This window comes from Populus trichocarpa, chromosome 6 (genome assembly GCF_000002775.5).
Source record: "Populus trichocarpa isolate Nisqually-1 chromosome 6, P.trichocarpa_v4.1, whole genome shotgun sequence".
In the NCBI taxonomy this organism is placed as follows: Eukaryota; Viridiplantae; Streptophyta; class Magnoliopsida; order Malpighiales; family Salicaceae; genus Populus; species Populus trichocarpa.
In genome coordinates this window covers 6458034-6473749 of record NC_037290.2, presented here as the reverse complement: position 1 = coordinate 6473749, position 15716 = coordinate 6458034, and the positions used below count along the sequence as shown (strand labels likewise).

Sequence of the window (15716 nt, the reverse complement as noted above, 5' to 3'; positions counted from 1 at the left end):
AGGCGGCTTTAACAGTGGACTAAAATGAACAGGTTGCGTGCCGGCTTGCCAGCATGGTTCCATGGTCCCAGCACCCTTCACCGCGTTTAAAAACTTTTCATGAGTACGTGGGCCTCACTTTTCCCTCAGCTTTTGGTGGTGTTGTGGACACGTAAATGCACATGGCAGGCACGTGGACAGATTTTTTCACGTCCAGCATATGTACTCTTGATTTTGATTGGAATGCATGATTGCTGCGGGAATATTCATTTCGCGTGACAAAATATGGATTCAAAAATACAGTTATGCTGTCCTGTCCATAATCTGTAAATTAATATCTTACGTGTTTCTTTGATTTTTTAATTTTTTCTTGAAATAAATGCCCTTAACGTTTTATATAATTACATCCGCACTATTGTATTTTATTTGTGGAAAAAAAATCATGATATTTATTATTTTTCACGTTTGAGACCCAGATAAGTGGGTTTAAATCAATAACATAACAAGACTTGATCCAGTGGGGGGTTGGACTGGGCAATAATAATAAGCCCAAAAGGGTTATATTGGTCTTTTCTCGTATGCAATAACATTAACGATCCAGCCTGTAACATACGAAGTGGATTGTTTGTCATGCTAGGCTTTAAGTTAGGTAAAATGACGATGAGAGTGTATTTGTTTACAGAGAAGGAAGTCTAGATCAAACAACATATATAGAATATTTCCATCTTCGTTATGCTTGGATTCTACGAGTCAAATCCAGTTTGTTGTCATGGTAGTATTATTCCACAAATTCAACACGTATATTTGACCATGACTCGGTTTGCTAAATTTTAAAGTTGCCCTCATTAATGGTCATTTGAAATAGTTGGGCCATAGGCTTACCACTTGAGCCCAGTGGTTTGAAAGATCGGTCGGAATCTTAAGTCAAGAATGACAATTTAATCCAAACTTTATAAATATCAACCCTACCTAGTGAAATTTTTTTAACTCAATAGATAATAAGTAGAATATGAATATTATCAAACTCGGTTCGAAACCCGTCCAAACTTAACCTGAAATATATATTTATATTATATAAATATATTTATAGAATATTTAAATATAATATGATATATACATAACTTACACATTTTAAATTGTTTGACCATTTAAAAGTCACCCTCAATAATGATCCTTTGAAATAGTTGGGCCATAAGCTCATCACTCGGGCTCAATAGTTCAAAAAACCGCACAATAGCCTTAAGATGGGTTCAAAGGCATCTAATTTCATCAAACATATTTTTTTCGAACATCTTAAACATATCAGCTAAATAGGTTTACAAGTCCATTTCACTTTTAATCTTCATAGTAACCAATATTCTTTTTAAGGTTTTAGACTTTTTAATTAAATGTCTCTATTTCATTCACCACATCTTTTTTTAGCTTAACTTCTTTCTCTGTTTTATCCCTTTTCTTTTATTTATTTTCATCCATATGTTCAACTTCATATTCTAAGGCCACGAAGCTTAGCTTTTTTGGGCTTGGTTAAAACTCTGTTTGTTTTTGTGTTTTAAAAATGTTTTTGAAAAAATTTAAAATTTTTTAATTTTTTTCTTTGCTAATTAATATATTTTTAGTGTTTTCAGATCATTTTGATGTGCTGATATCAAAAATAATTTTTAAAAATAAAAAAATATTATTTTAATATATTTATGAATAAAAAACATTTTAAAAAATAAACACAAACTGTGCTCTAAAAATAATCATGATAATGTGTTTCTTATAACATTCCATCATGAGATCCTTAAGATCCAATTGGGCGAGTTCATGTTGTCTACTCTTATTGGTCATTTTTCCTCCAAAGAAAAAAGGTGAATGATGAGAAACTTGGTTTAAGAAAAAGATACCCACACAAAAACATTTTTCGTATAAAAATTCTTCTGACAAATTGGTTTCAATTTCCAAAGGTTTGCACATAAACCTTTCTAGGAAAAAAAATTCTCTAAAAAAAAAACCCCCTCGTATTCTTGAAAGATGTCAATTAAAATATATTTTTTTTACGGGGAGGTGAATTGAGCGTTGAAATATATGTCCAAGAAAATTTGTCCCTTTTTTATGGATTTTTTTAGTTTTTATTTTATTTTCTTTTAGATTTTTAAATTTTAAAAACATGTGCTTGTGAAAAGGCTTGAGTTTGACGTGTGTGTATACGTGTCATGAGATATCTAAGATTATAAAGAGATACATCTGCATCTTAAGATTAAATCATTGTTTTCAGATCCAGTTGGTTCAACATCTGGATTCTAGATTTTAACTGAGTTAATTTTTTTAAAAATAAAATAAAAATAATATCATTTTATTAAAAAAAATTAAAAGTCAATAAATTATAACCGGGTCTTGCCGGGTCATACTAAATTTTTTTTTCTCTATTTTTTTTAACCCAGCCTGGTTTTAGTTTTGGATTGACCTATTGGGTTGAGCCGGGTTTCAAAATTATAGATTAAAGAACTACAAGATAAATAGGTTCATAAGGAACGTGAACACGTCTTGATGAAAATTGAAAATCATAGAGAAATAAAAACTTTAAAGGCAATATAAATAAATAACTTGTAAATAAAAGGAGCAAGACAATAATTTAAAGAAATTATGGATAGAGAATCAAGTACAATAATTTATCCTATTTCAATCATATATTTGATCTTAAGCTCCATTTAATATTTAGAATCCACTTACAATCAAAATTCACGAGTACTCTCTCTCCTTTTCTCAGATTCAAGAGAAACCTAATACTTTTATCTTATTATTTATAATGAAATAATACTAAACACTCTCTTTCAAAAGTAGATGATATAAGTCAAGCTCACGCATTCACAGTATCTTTTTTTGAACTATGATGTTTATTGTATAAAAACTAAAATCAATTAAAATAAATATCTATTTTTTAACAATTTAAAATAAGAATAAAAAATGTATCTCTTTAATGAAAAACCCCTTTACTTATATACAATTAATCTAAGAGAAAGTTTTGATTAAAAAAATAATGAATGGGTAATTTTTATGTCAATATTAAAAATATATTAGAATAACAAATTTAATATATATATATATATAATAATAATAATTTATAATAAAAAACTGAAAAAGATATTTGATATGCATTCAATATTCCAGGTTCATATACAATTATTTGGAAAGCAATTATTAATATTACGATAAAAGATACAAACATTATTTCAAAAAATGGATAATTGAAAAATTATTTAAAAATCAAATAAATTTATTTTTAAAAAAACCTGATTGTAAAATGCAAGAGATAAAAAATAAATAAATTAAAGGGCTGGGAATATATAGGCTGGAAGTTTGGGCTTGCATGTTTGGGCCTGAAATTCCAAGCTTGCACACTTAGGTTTTAGTCTTTTTTAAAAAAGAAAAACAACACATTATTTATTCTTTATTTATTTTTTTAAATGAATGGATAATGCATCGTTCATCTGCAACCTTCCTGGTTATTGAAGATGGCTCTATTGATTAAGAAATCGAAACTCAAGCTCTTGGACCCTAACAACCTAAATTTTCACTCTTTATGAACCTCTAAAATCTTGTTTTTAACAACAAAACACATTTTTATCAATCTAAAAATTCTAAATCAAATCAAATAAAAAAAACTTATTGAATTCTGATTTATTTTTTTGATATTATTAAATGTAAAAAACCACCCCTATTGAGTCATTTTTTAAAGACAATACAAAACATTAAAATTAAAATTATTAGTGGTCAAACTTAGATCATCCAAGAGTTTTCTCTCTTCTAAATTCTTATAATGATTTTCTTTCTCATCTCTAAAGATTTAATGACCTAAAAGTAAAAAAATAATATTTGATGTGAAAATGAAAAATCCAAAAACAAAAGGAACTGAATATAAAAACTAAAAATGTAGGGACTAAAGTATAGTTTCATGTATCCCTTGAGCAATATTTATGAGAAAAAGAATTTAAATTTTTATTAATATCAATTTTAATTCTTGTTCTCTTGATTTTATTTTTTTACAATAATTAGAAAATAGGCTCTATGAAATTGACCTGTCATTTAGCTCCTGCACGATCTCCAATCCAAGAACAATGAAAACATAACGCGTGGGGGGACAAATTGAAAAGAAAAGTTTGATGAATAAATTGAAACAGATCGAAAATGACTTGTCATTAAATCTAGCATGATCTCTGACACACCAGACACAAGAAAAAATAAATTCGAGTGTAGTGAAAATAAAACTTGTGAGGACTAAATTGAAAGAAAAAAGTTAGATGATCAAATTGGAACATATAAAAAATACGAGGGGCCTGGGATGGAAATCTGCCTAGCGAACATTGCTATTATCATGCAATCCAAAGAGAATAAAAAATCCACTAAGGAGTTAGATGACCAAATAACAAATTTGAAGGACTTAAGGATAAAATCCGCCTAGTAAACAATGCCGTGAATAATGAAACGTGAAAGTATGAAATAAGAATAGAGAGAGCACAGTAAACAACCAATCCTTTTTTAGTTTATTTGTTAATGTTAGTGTTAATAATTAATTAATTTTAATGTTAATGTAGGATTTTTACAACTTAATTAGGAGTGGATTAGGTAATTGATGGATTTTAAATACTAACCTGTTGCAATGAGGTGGGCAAAAAAATGGCATGTTGACACGCAAGGTGTCGTCTCGTTCAAAAATATAGGAGTTGGTGAAAACGCTGACTATGCGCCCTCATTTCATGACCGTAATCGCTCCCTCCCTTTTCAATTCACACTCTCTTAAATCCTGCTTGCATTCTTATTCGCTAGTCGTTTAGGCTGATTATCATCTCTTGTTTCGTCTACGACTTTTTCTTCTTCTTCTTCTTCTTCTTCTTTCAATGGAGAAAGAGCAATATCCAGTTCCTCCATCAGAGATCCAAACCAGGGTGAATTCAAGAAGAGGAGGAAACAACTCTATTATACACCCAGTAGAGATGGAAACACCTAATCATCAAGTGTCGCTGGCAGTGGCATCATCATCATCTCCAAGTCCAGTGGTGCATGGAAAAGCCAGGCCTTTCAAGAAATGGTGGCCTTGGTTAATACCTGCTTTTGTGATTGCCAATGTTGTTATGTTTATTATCACTATGTATGTCAACAACTGTCCCAAGAACTATGTCTCTTGTATTGCTCGGTTCTTGGGTAGGTTCTCTTTTCAGCCCTTCAAAGAGAACCCTCTTCTTGGTCCTTCATCCATTTCGTAAGTTCCTGTTTTTTTTTTTTTTTTTTTTTGCGTGTGATAATACTGCTTGCAGTCTATACGACTCATGGACTGGTAAGTTTAAAAATCGTTGAGATATAATAAAGTACTGGTTCTGATTGTACTTAATAAATATTGTTTCAGGCTACAGAAGATGGGGGCTCTAGATGTACAGAAAGTGGTTGATGGACATCAGTGGTGGCGGCTCATCACCTGCAATTGGTTACATGGAGGGGTTTTTCATTTGTTGGCGAATATGCTATCTCTTCTGGTTATTGGCATTCGGCTCGAGCAGGAATTTGGGTTTGGTTTGTTCTTCTAACTTGATTCATCATCATCATCATCATCATCATCATCATCATCATCATCGACATCATTACTATTGCATTACTGTGCATAAATAGCATATATAGCAATTACAAATCTGAAAAATTACCGATTATCAAGTTTCAGCACCTGCTAAATTCTTTCAATATGATGTCGTGGACATTAAAAAATATTGTAGTTGAATTAATTTCAAATCACCGTAAACTCTCTCAAGGAAACGATGTTGCTTATATGAGTAAAATGATGTTGCTTATATGAGTAAAATGATTAAGAGTAAAAAACTTTCTGTAGTAATATTTGTGCTTGACAATTCCAAAGAGGGAAATTTGTCTTATTGGTGAGGATTATTAAAAACTTAAAATTTCAAATTATCCGAGTGAATAATTATTTTGAACAAGCACAGGATATTGGAAAATATGTTTAGTTTACAGCAATAAAAGACCATGGTTACTTTGGGAAGCATCATGATGCACATAGCTAGGCACATGCACAGTTCTCTTGACAATTTTGCTTTTCTTCTTCTTGATTAAAAAAATGGATGTAGTGTACTAAAAAGAATAGAACCAAAAAGGGTAGAGGGAGAAGTGAAAGGAGAGGGAACTATTAGCATATTTTGTTACATATTAAGTATTTTAATGCTAAAGCAGTGATTTGAAGAAGAGTGATTTTTGTTATTCTGTTCAATGCCTAAGGCCTAAAACTCGTGGAATGTTCACATTGCTTTGTTGTTCATACCAGTATCATCTTTTTGAAATGATCGTTTGGTCTGGAGGTGTCTGATTCCCAAATTAGTTTCAAGATGTTTTTCATTTTGGACTTTAAGCTGGCAAATATTATGTTTTCTGCATTATTGAGAGGTAACACTTGCAGCCCTGTACATGATGCCGTGCATTACCACTAAGTTTTAACTCCCTTTTTTAAGTTGTTCCTCCTTAATACCATTTTTATTTGTCTGCGTAGGAGTGTCCATATCTGAAACCATGCCTTTTTTCTTCCCCCTCCATTAGTCTTTTTTTCTTGTCGATATTGTTCTTCAATTGGGAAATATGTAAGTGGAAACTTTGATCTACAGGTACAAGTCTGATGTAGTCTAGGTTAACTGCCATGGACGTTGACAATGCATATATGATACTTTTTGAGTGTATCACGATGTTTTCTGCTAGTTGAGAACCCTCAATATATGAAAAACAAGCTGTTCACACCAAACTTTTTTCCCATTATTATAGGTTAATATTGTTGGCTCATTTCTGTTTAATTGGTGGTTTACAGTAAAGGTTGGTTTGCTATATGTCATCTCTGGATTTGGTGGGAGTTTGCTATCGGCTCTTTTTATCCAATCGAATATCTCTGTTGGTGCTTCTGGTGCACTTTTTGGTTTACTTGGGAGCATGCTCTCTGAACTCATCACAAATTGGACTATATATGCTAACAAGGTACCTTTTGCACCACCTTTAGTTGAAGCATGATTTGTAAAATGGTAGCAGAATTCTACTAATTTTTATTGTTGAGCTCATTATCTTACAATTCTCGGCACAAGCTCAGGTGGCAGCTTTCATTACACTCGTGGTGATCATCGCTGTCAATCTAGCATTGGGAATTCTACCACATGTTGACAACTTCGCCCATATTGGAGGATTTCTTTCTGGTTTTCTCCTCGGGTTTGTGTTCCTGATCCGCCCACAGTTTGGATGGTTTAGTCAAAGACGTGCTCCTCTTGGGTATATTCCAGCCTCAGTAAAATCTAAGTTCAAGACATATCAGTGTGCATTGTGGATCATATCTCTAATCCTTTTAATTGCTGGGTAAGCATTTCAAAGTCTGTTGTCTATTTTTAAGCAAATTCGGTTCCTTTGATTAAATTATTCTTAAACAAAATCAAAAAGGAAAAGTATTTCTGACCTCGACACCCCAAAACTATAGGAGACGTCAAGTAATTTGTTTGGCAACTTAGTATGCGCATGAGATTGATATCCCATGGTCTACATTACAACATCCTTTGTTGCTATCTCTTCCCCATCCAGCTATCCCCTTTATCCTGATTCTCAGTATTCATTAGTAATGCATACAGTTACATATAGCATGCTTTACCTTACGCTAATCTAACTGTAATTTGCAGGCTTACCATTGGCATGGTTCTGCTTCTCCGGGGAGTTGATGCAAATGAACACTGTTCATGGTGTCATTATTTGTCTTGCGTCCCTACTGGAAAATGGAGTTGCAAAACTGAGCCTGCATACTGTTTGGTAACAAAACTATTCCCCCCTTCCCAACACACACCCGCTTCCTGCATGTTATATGTATATATATATATATACACATCAGAAAGTATTGTCCATTTAAAGGTGGACCATTTCCTTTCACAAATCTGGATTACTTTGTCAAATGGATTCAATGGCCTAATTTATTTTTTTATTTACCGAATGCTGGATGGGTTTTAAAAATCTGGATGGAAACATTGATGTTACGTTTTTTGCCAATGCATCCTTTTAGATCAGGTGGTAATGATTATGCAAGTTGCGGACATGTTGACAATGCTTTGTTGAAAAGCAAGAGTCACAATGTGCAGACAGTGTGTAGGGTCTAAATGCATGTTCGCCATGCGTAGGATTAGCCATTGAAAATAGTTTGTGATTTGCATTTTAATTTGTGTTTTGTGAAATATACCATAAGCTTAAGCCTGATGCTGCAAATATCTCAATATTGCAGTCCACCCAAATAGGCAACCAGCTGAACTTAACGTGCTCAAGCAATGGAAAATCCAGCGTGTACATATTGCCTGGCGCAACGAGTTCTCAGATTCAGGGGTTATGCACTGGGCTCTGCCGTTGAATAATGCAAGTTGTGTGTATGGAAGTGGACACTAGCCAGATACATGTACAAATCATATAGTTGGTCCCGGCTTTACGAAAGCAATTCCGTTCATATTTTTAGACAGTTACTATCCCCTCCTCGTCCCATGTTCCCAACACTCTTTTGTGTTGAATCATTGTGTAAATTTCCCTGTTACCTTTGTAACTAGCAGGTGATGTTTTTTAAGACTATAACCAGCTACAGGGCTATTATTTCGTGAGAATATTATAATAATTTTATTTTATAGTGAATATTTTACGCCGCTTTGGTGGCCAGGCAGGAGCGCATACAGTTTCAGGAAATCACGTGTCCGATCATAAAGGGGTGCAGCTTGTATTTGATTGTTGAAAATTATCAGGCCCAGGCCCAACAAGAGGTTTTGAACGCAGCGTTTCAGCAACTCTGAAAGAGTAGACAGTAGGCTCAGCTTATCTAAAGAAAAAGAAAAAATAGAAAAAATCTGTAACCGAGAAGAGAGGCTTCTTCTTCTTCTTCTCCTTCTCTTACAAAAAATGATTTCGGTTCGAGCCGTTAACTCTTGCTCTATATTTCGCTCATCACCTCCCGTTTCTTCCTTCCGCTGCCGTCTCAATAGCCATTTGAGGACCACCACCTCCTCCTCGCACCATGACCGCTACTCCAAATCAGGCTTTGGCTTCCCTGTGTTCCGGTTCGACCTTCCAATTCTTGGTCATGGCGATGTACGGAGCTACTCCCTTCAAAGTTTCGTTGATACGGTGTTGGAAGAGCTGGCTTCTTATCGCAAACGCAAACGCCAAGGCATTTGCTCTGCTATCAAGTTCCGTCTCATCTTGACCTTCCTAATCTATTATTAAGAAGAAATATCTGCAATTATTATTATGTGATTTTGATGTGTGTAATTGAAAAGGAAAATGATAATAACTGGGCAGATTAACGACGGGTGGAGAGGCTTTAGATGATAAACTGGTGAACCAAGCGGTGGAGAAAGGATTATTAGTGGAGTTCAAGAAGGATTCAGAGAGAGTATTGCTGGCAGTGGTGCAGAGACGTGATGGAAAGAAGAATTGGATGGTGTACGATCAGGTTCAAGTAGAAACACAACTAAGGTTTTGTTTTTGTTAGACGCTTGAGATTAAATGACTGATTATTTTGCTTTCTCTGTGTAGTTTAGAATGGTGTTACTTCCTCGATTAAACCCCAACAAATTACTTATATTGTTCCCGGTGTTGATAATTTTGACCAAACCCAAATCTCAAGCTTTATTCAGAAAGCTCAGCAAAACTTGGTTAGTTCATGTCGTTATGGGCCGCTGTTTTAAATAAGTGTGTGTACACATAAACCTAGCATGTTTTAATATGGTGCAGGACTCCTCGTTGCTTGAGTTTGCTTGGATTGAGCTTCTTGAAAAGAATAAGTCAGTTACACCAGAAGAATTAGCCGAGGTACTCTACCTTAGAATTTCCAATTTTTGTTACTGCTTCATGTCTCACTTCTCCACTAATGATGTTCCTGCCCTAATTTGCAGATGATTTTTGGCAGCGTGGAGCCTCTTGAAAGTTATTGTGCCCATCTTTTGCTATCAGAGGATGATCTATATTTCACTGTGCTGGAGACAAAAGGTTATCGCTCTATTTATGGGCCTCGACCTCCTATGCAGGTGGATGCTTTTTATTTTTATATTTCATTAAATTTATTCCATAGAGGCATAAAATTCTTGCTAGCCTTGATTTATGGATTTTGTATGTTATGTTTCATTTGATGTTACTGTGGTTTGAGAAAAGCCAGCAGCTATGAATGATTTAAAACTGCTACCATCTGAGCAGTTGCATTATCTGGTTTTTGCTGTGGTAGCGGATAATTTATAATGAATCCTGGTAAAACCATATCTTGTTTCCATTGCTTCCATAGTAGGAAATCCATAGCAACTATAACATAAGAAATCAAGGAGCTATATCTTATTACCTTTTTCTTTAGTGTATATATAATTAATTTGATCATATATTACTAAGGCACTTGTCCCAACAGGATTGTGATGATTTACTCCTGGTCTGAAGCTTTTTCTATTTTGCCCACCTCAAAACGATTTTAAACTTGCAGAGGCATTTGTCTGGAATTGGACTAGGTTTCTTACTATACTGGCTTGATATGCCTTTAAGGATGAGATCAGGCTTTTCTATGTTTGTCTTGTTCAACTGAAACCTGGTTAATTTTCGTCTTCTTCTTTGTTAACTCCTGCTTCTTGCTGGTGGTCTTAATATTGGTAGTAAATAAGTTGTTTAAACTTTAAAGTGGATCTATTACTAATGCATGTTTTTTAGCAGATCACTTTTTGCAAATTCAATGTTTTTAGTTTTCTTCTATTTTATGGTAAGCAAAATATCCATTTATTTGAAAAGCTAGGTAGAAGAACTTATGCGTAGGAAGCTTGCAAAGGAAGCTGCTGAGAAAGAACTTCAGGAGTTTGTGCAACTACTAAAATCTGCCAAGGCAATGCCTTCAAATGCAAAACCCCCCAAAACTTCATGGGTGGTTGAAGAGAAAATCCGATGCAAAATTGAGTCTCTTGAAGCATATGCAATTGATGCATGCAAAAACAATGACCAAAAGAGAATTGCAGGGATGGTAATCTTTCTTAACTTCACCAAGTTTGCTATGCTGAACCAGATGAAACCTCCTACAAAATACTTCAGGAAGCATTAGTTTCATGAAAAGAATAAAAGAAAACATGATATCTTTTCATTGCTGCTTGTTTTTTTTCTTAAGTATTCAACATCTGCTATTCTGCATATGATTTTCTTTTCCCTTTTATTTGGTGGGTCAGATCCTCACAGCAATGGGAATGGGGAAAACAGCATCCTCTGCATTAAACCTCCTCATAGATATTGGATACTTTCCTGTCCATGTCAATCTTGATATGTTGAAGCTCAACATTCATACTGATCATCCAGATGAGATCATATCAGCTGCTGAAGATCTTCTATCAGAGCCGGTTGACCCCGACAAGGCAGGCTTGCTTCCCTTTTAGTTTTAATGTTGCGTATACCAAGTTTCGAACAAGGGATACAAGCATTTTCCTGGCTAATTTCAAGAAAACAATATATGAATTGTTCTCTTATACTATTTTTTTTTGTCTGATACTCTTCTTGCTCATTTTGTGTTCTTTGTGTTTAGATTAACAGAAAAGATCTCACTCACTTGAAAGTCTATGCCATTGATGTTGATGAGGCTGATGAGGTAACTTCCACTGCATGTTTATGGATTGCATCTTTTGTGAGACTTCTAAATTGCCCTTGATCTTTTCCTACTGTATGGATATTTAATCTTGAATCGTGTTGGTTTTCCTATAGCTTGATGACGCATTGAGTGCAACGAGGTTACAGGATGGGCGAATTAAAGTTTGGATACATGTTGCAGATCCAGCGCGGTATGTACAGCCAGGGAGTAAAGTAGACAGGTATTGTTTGGGATTTTGTTCCATAGATGAAGAACTACCTTTTGTTTATATTAGTCATGTTCAAAATGTTGAGGCATTTCCTAATGTGTAGAGAGGCAATGAGAAGAGGGACTTCTGTTTTCTTGCCCACCGCTACTTATCCCATGTTTCCAGAGAAACTTGCGATGGAAGGAATGAGTTTGAAACAGGGAGAGGTTTGCAATGCTGTTACTGTATCTGTTATTCTGCATTCTGATGGCTGGTAAGTGGTAAAATAGATTTCTTGGATGTGCTTTCTGTGAGATTTAATTTGCAATGCTCTAGTTTGTACAAGTATAAATGGAACTTCAGGAATGCCGTGCAGATTAGGATCTCATAAATAATATAGGTACTTTAGATATCTTGAGACTTATCTCTTATGCTAGCTCTGAAATGGCTTTTGATTTTACTCAACTAAGGTTTTACCTACAAATTTACAATAGAGAACTTTAAATAAGTGTGTTGTAGGAAGCCATCAGAGACATTATCCTGTGCTTTGTTGGCTATTTGGAAGTCACTGTAGTGTAAACCCACATCTATCGAAGTTCTCTAGATTATTGACCTGGCCTCTGGGCCTGTAAAAAATTGGTAATAATTGCTTGCCAATTTCATTCCATATTTTGAACTTTGGTGTTGATAGGAGAATATTCTCTTAGGTACCACTGTCTGTGATTCATCAACATATTGATCAACAGTACTTTTATTTTAGATTGGTTGTAAAAATGCTTATGAACTGAAGTGTCAAGACTTGTAAAAGATGTTATTTTATTAATGAAGACCATTTTATGCCCTATGCTGGATAGCATTGCAGAATACTCTGTGGATAACTCAATCATTAAACCAACCTATATGCTGACATACGAGAGTGCATCTGAGCTGCTTCATATGAACCTGGATGAGGAAGCTGAATTAAAACTTCTTTCTGAGGCTGCATCTCTTCGGTTACAGTGGCGTTGTGAACAGGTTGGTTTGAATATACAATCAAATTACGTTTTAAATATGTACAAAACTGTTAAGATTGGATTTGATAAATTTTTTCCCTCTTCCTTTCTGTACCTTCTATTTTTAGAATCTTTCTTGGATAATTTTCATTTTATCATTGAAAGTTATTCTCACTGATTATGCTAAGAGGACTAGCTGCTTTGCAATATGTATTCATGGCTTTAGGCTTTCCACAAATTGATAGTTGTGAAGATATTAATGATATCTGATGGATACATTGATGATTAGGGATAACAATAAAAACAAATGCATATTTTACATGCGCTTGTTTCTTAGAAACTGGTGTACCTATCCTTTTCACTTTTATAGTGTCTCTGCATGGAGGGTTGTGCTGACTCAATAAGGTTGCGAACTCTTTTCTTTTTAAGAATGATAATCTACTCTCAAATCACTGATTATGCTTACAGTTACACAGTAATGTGCTTGAGTTCATGATTAGGTTTTGAAGTCTGTCACTTTAGTGCGGAAGGATAAGGTTGTCAAGGCCAATATATTTAAGACTTTCTTGAGATAATCTATGACCTTGTAGCAAGATTCTTGGGCTCTTATTTCTGTGACATTTAAGTGCTCATGCATTTTTCAGGGTGCAGTTGACACAGCCACATTAGAAACTCGCATCAAGGTCCCTAATCCAGAAGATCCAGAGCCTTCAATTAACCTCTATGTTGAAAACCAGGCTGACCCTGCAATGCGACTTGTCTCTGAGATGATGTTACTTTGTGGGGAAGTTATAGCCACTTATGGCTCTTGCAACAATATTCCTTTACCCTATAGGGGGCAGCCCCAATCAAATATTGATGTATCTGCATTCGCACATCTTCCTGAAGGACCTGTCAGGAGCGCAGCTATTGTTCGAATAATGCGCGGTGCTGAAATCGATATCAGGAAACCCATACGCCATGGAGTCTTGGGACTTCCTGGTTATGTTCAGTTTACTTCTCCCATCCGTAGATACTTGGATCTTCTTGCTCATTATCAGGTGAGTTTCTTAAATTCATGTCAATGCATTAACTTGTTTTAGTTTATTTGAACATCCCTTTTACTTTTTCATATAAGTCTATATGTATTTTTTAATGATATTTACGTCGTCGCCGGAACATGGGCCGTACAAGCTATATAAACTAATAAACATTTGTGGATGCATGTAGGTCAAAGCAGTTCTTAGAGGCGACTCCCCTCCTCTCTCTGCTGGTCAGCTGGAGGGTATGGCATCACTAATTAACATGCAAACTAGGGTAGTAAGGAGGCTCTGCAGCAGCAGTCTTCAATATTGGATGATAGAATTCTTGAAAAGGCAACCAAAGGAGAAAAAATATCGTGCATTGATCCTCAGGTTCATTAAAGATCGGGTTGCAGCTCTGCTACTAGTTGAGGTAAGGATAGTTTATTACAGTAACAAGTAAAGCCTGTTCCCCAATCCACTTTAACCACTTTCCGTTCTTCTCCCCCAATCCCTCATCCTCCAACCAAAAAAGGAGAAAAAGGAACAGAAAAAAAGGGAAGATCCAAACGCCATAAACTCTTTGGATTCTCAGGTTGTCTTAATGCCATGGTGGTTGATCATGTTTATTAGTTGAACATTAGTGCATTCCTTAAGTATTCACTCTTTATTCCTCTGTCTTTCCATATAATATGAAACTCTGAGCTGTTGCCATTTCCATTCCTTGCACATTGTTGTGCGCTTCTCTCCTGTAATATTTGATAGAAGTAACAAGTCGAACATTTAATGCTGTAGGTGGGGCTTCAAGCAACTGCCTGGGTGTCTCTGGGAACACAGATAGGAGATGAAGTGCAAGTTAGGGTAGAAGAAGCTCATCCACGTGATGATATTATTTCCCTTAAGGAGGTTGTAGTATAAGTGACATGAGGTGGTTGTTTTGAAAGAATATTTATCACGAGAACCACCAATCCCAAATGATCCCAAGGCATCTTGTTCTTGACTATATCCTCTCTGATGATATTGTTATGCGACAGGATGGTCATTTATGCTAAATTGTTCATGCAACCTCTGAAGTCTTCGGAGTGCAGATTTTGGAACAGATCAATTGCACTGTCAACGGAGGATCCATAAAGACATCACCATTGCAGAAGTTACTGTCTGTGCAATAACTTTTCAGTTGCCATATATCTGTGCAGTTATGCTCATGGAAGTATATAATCTGACAAGCAGAAATTGCCTCGAACTTGTTGCGTCTATACGGTTCTGGAGATTTTGAACAACCGGTTTGACATGCATAATTGGCGCATTACTTGGGGTCAGCCTGCTCATATCTTTGTTAAGTTTTCTGAACAGAAAGAAGTTTGTAGTGGTGAGTTTTAAATTTCCAGCTACCATTCATGATAGTCTTGGTAAATATCCTTAATGTAGCAAGATTTTGAGCCATTCCCCATATCAACCATTTCTGTTGATCCCGATTGTTTCGTCTCCAAACACGACTTGTAGTCGGACAAGTTATATGCTGAAAACCTGCATGGTGACTGTTGGTGAAATATTGGATTTGCATGGACAGGGGTAACTGTTAAATTAGACTGAAGTCCACCCCCCTAATAAACATTGGTTTGGCGATTTCCCTATTATTGTAATTTTGGGAAAACTGCAAAAAACTACTCGTGATTATAATTGATAAAAACCGAGAGAATTATTAGGAAAATGAGTTCTCTTTTCCTTTTCTTTTTCTTGCCAAGTTCACCTTAGAGGCGAGGGGATGCTTTGTAAGTTGAAAATGTGTGATACTTGCTATGCAACCCTAGATCACATGTACTTGCCTAAAAATGTTGAGACAGAGACACTCTTATTTAGATTAGAAGGATAGCTACATTGAGAATGAGTGGTTGATTTAGGCAACAGCAAATTAACATTGACAA

At 35.1% G+C, this 15716-nt stretch overlaps 2 protein-coding genes across 3 annotated transcripts; both read left to right on the top strand.

Annotated features, from left to right (window-relative positions):
- Positions 1-4691: 4691 nt before the first annotated feature.
- Positions 4692-8646, top strand: LOC7454931 (RHOMBOID-like protein 1). Of its 2 annotated transcripts, XM_024603359.2 has the most exons (6): positions 4694-5218; positions 5363-5526; positions 6815-6978; positions 7088-7347; positions 7662-7788; positions 8252-8646. In XM_024603359.2, the coding sequence occupies exons 1-6, from the start codon at positions 4857-4859 to the stop codon at positions 8372-8374; spliced, it is 1200 nt and encodes a 399-aa protein (XP_024459127.2). In that variant the 5' UTR covers positions 4694-4856; the 3' UTR covers positions 8375-8646. The 2 variants fall into 2 exon arrangements, with proteins under 2 accessions (XP_052309690.1, XP_024459127.2); XM_052453730.1 differs by lacking the exon at positions 7662-7788 and having other exon boundaries at positions 4692-5218.
- On the top strand, positions 8446-15341 carry LOC7454930 (ribonuclease II, chloroplastic/mitochondrial). The gene is made up of 15 exons (XM_024603358.2): positions 8446-8567; positions 8672-9194; positions 9307-9460; positions 9549-9662; positions 9742-9819; positions 9903-10034; positions 10778-10999; positions 11199-11381; positions 11549-11611; positions 11725-11831; positions 11923-12072; positions 12653-12812; positions 13435-13830; positions 14000-14224; positions 14587-15341. The coding sequence occupies exons 2-15, from the start codon at positions 8908-8910 to the stop codon at positions 14707-14709; spliced, it is 2394 nt and encodes a 797-aa protein (XP_024459126.1). The 5' UTR covers positions 8446-8567; positions 8672-8907; the 3' UTR covers positions 14710-15341.
- The last annotated feature ends 375 nt before the right edge of the window (positions 15342-15716 follow it).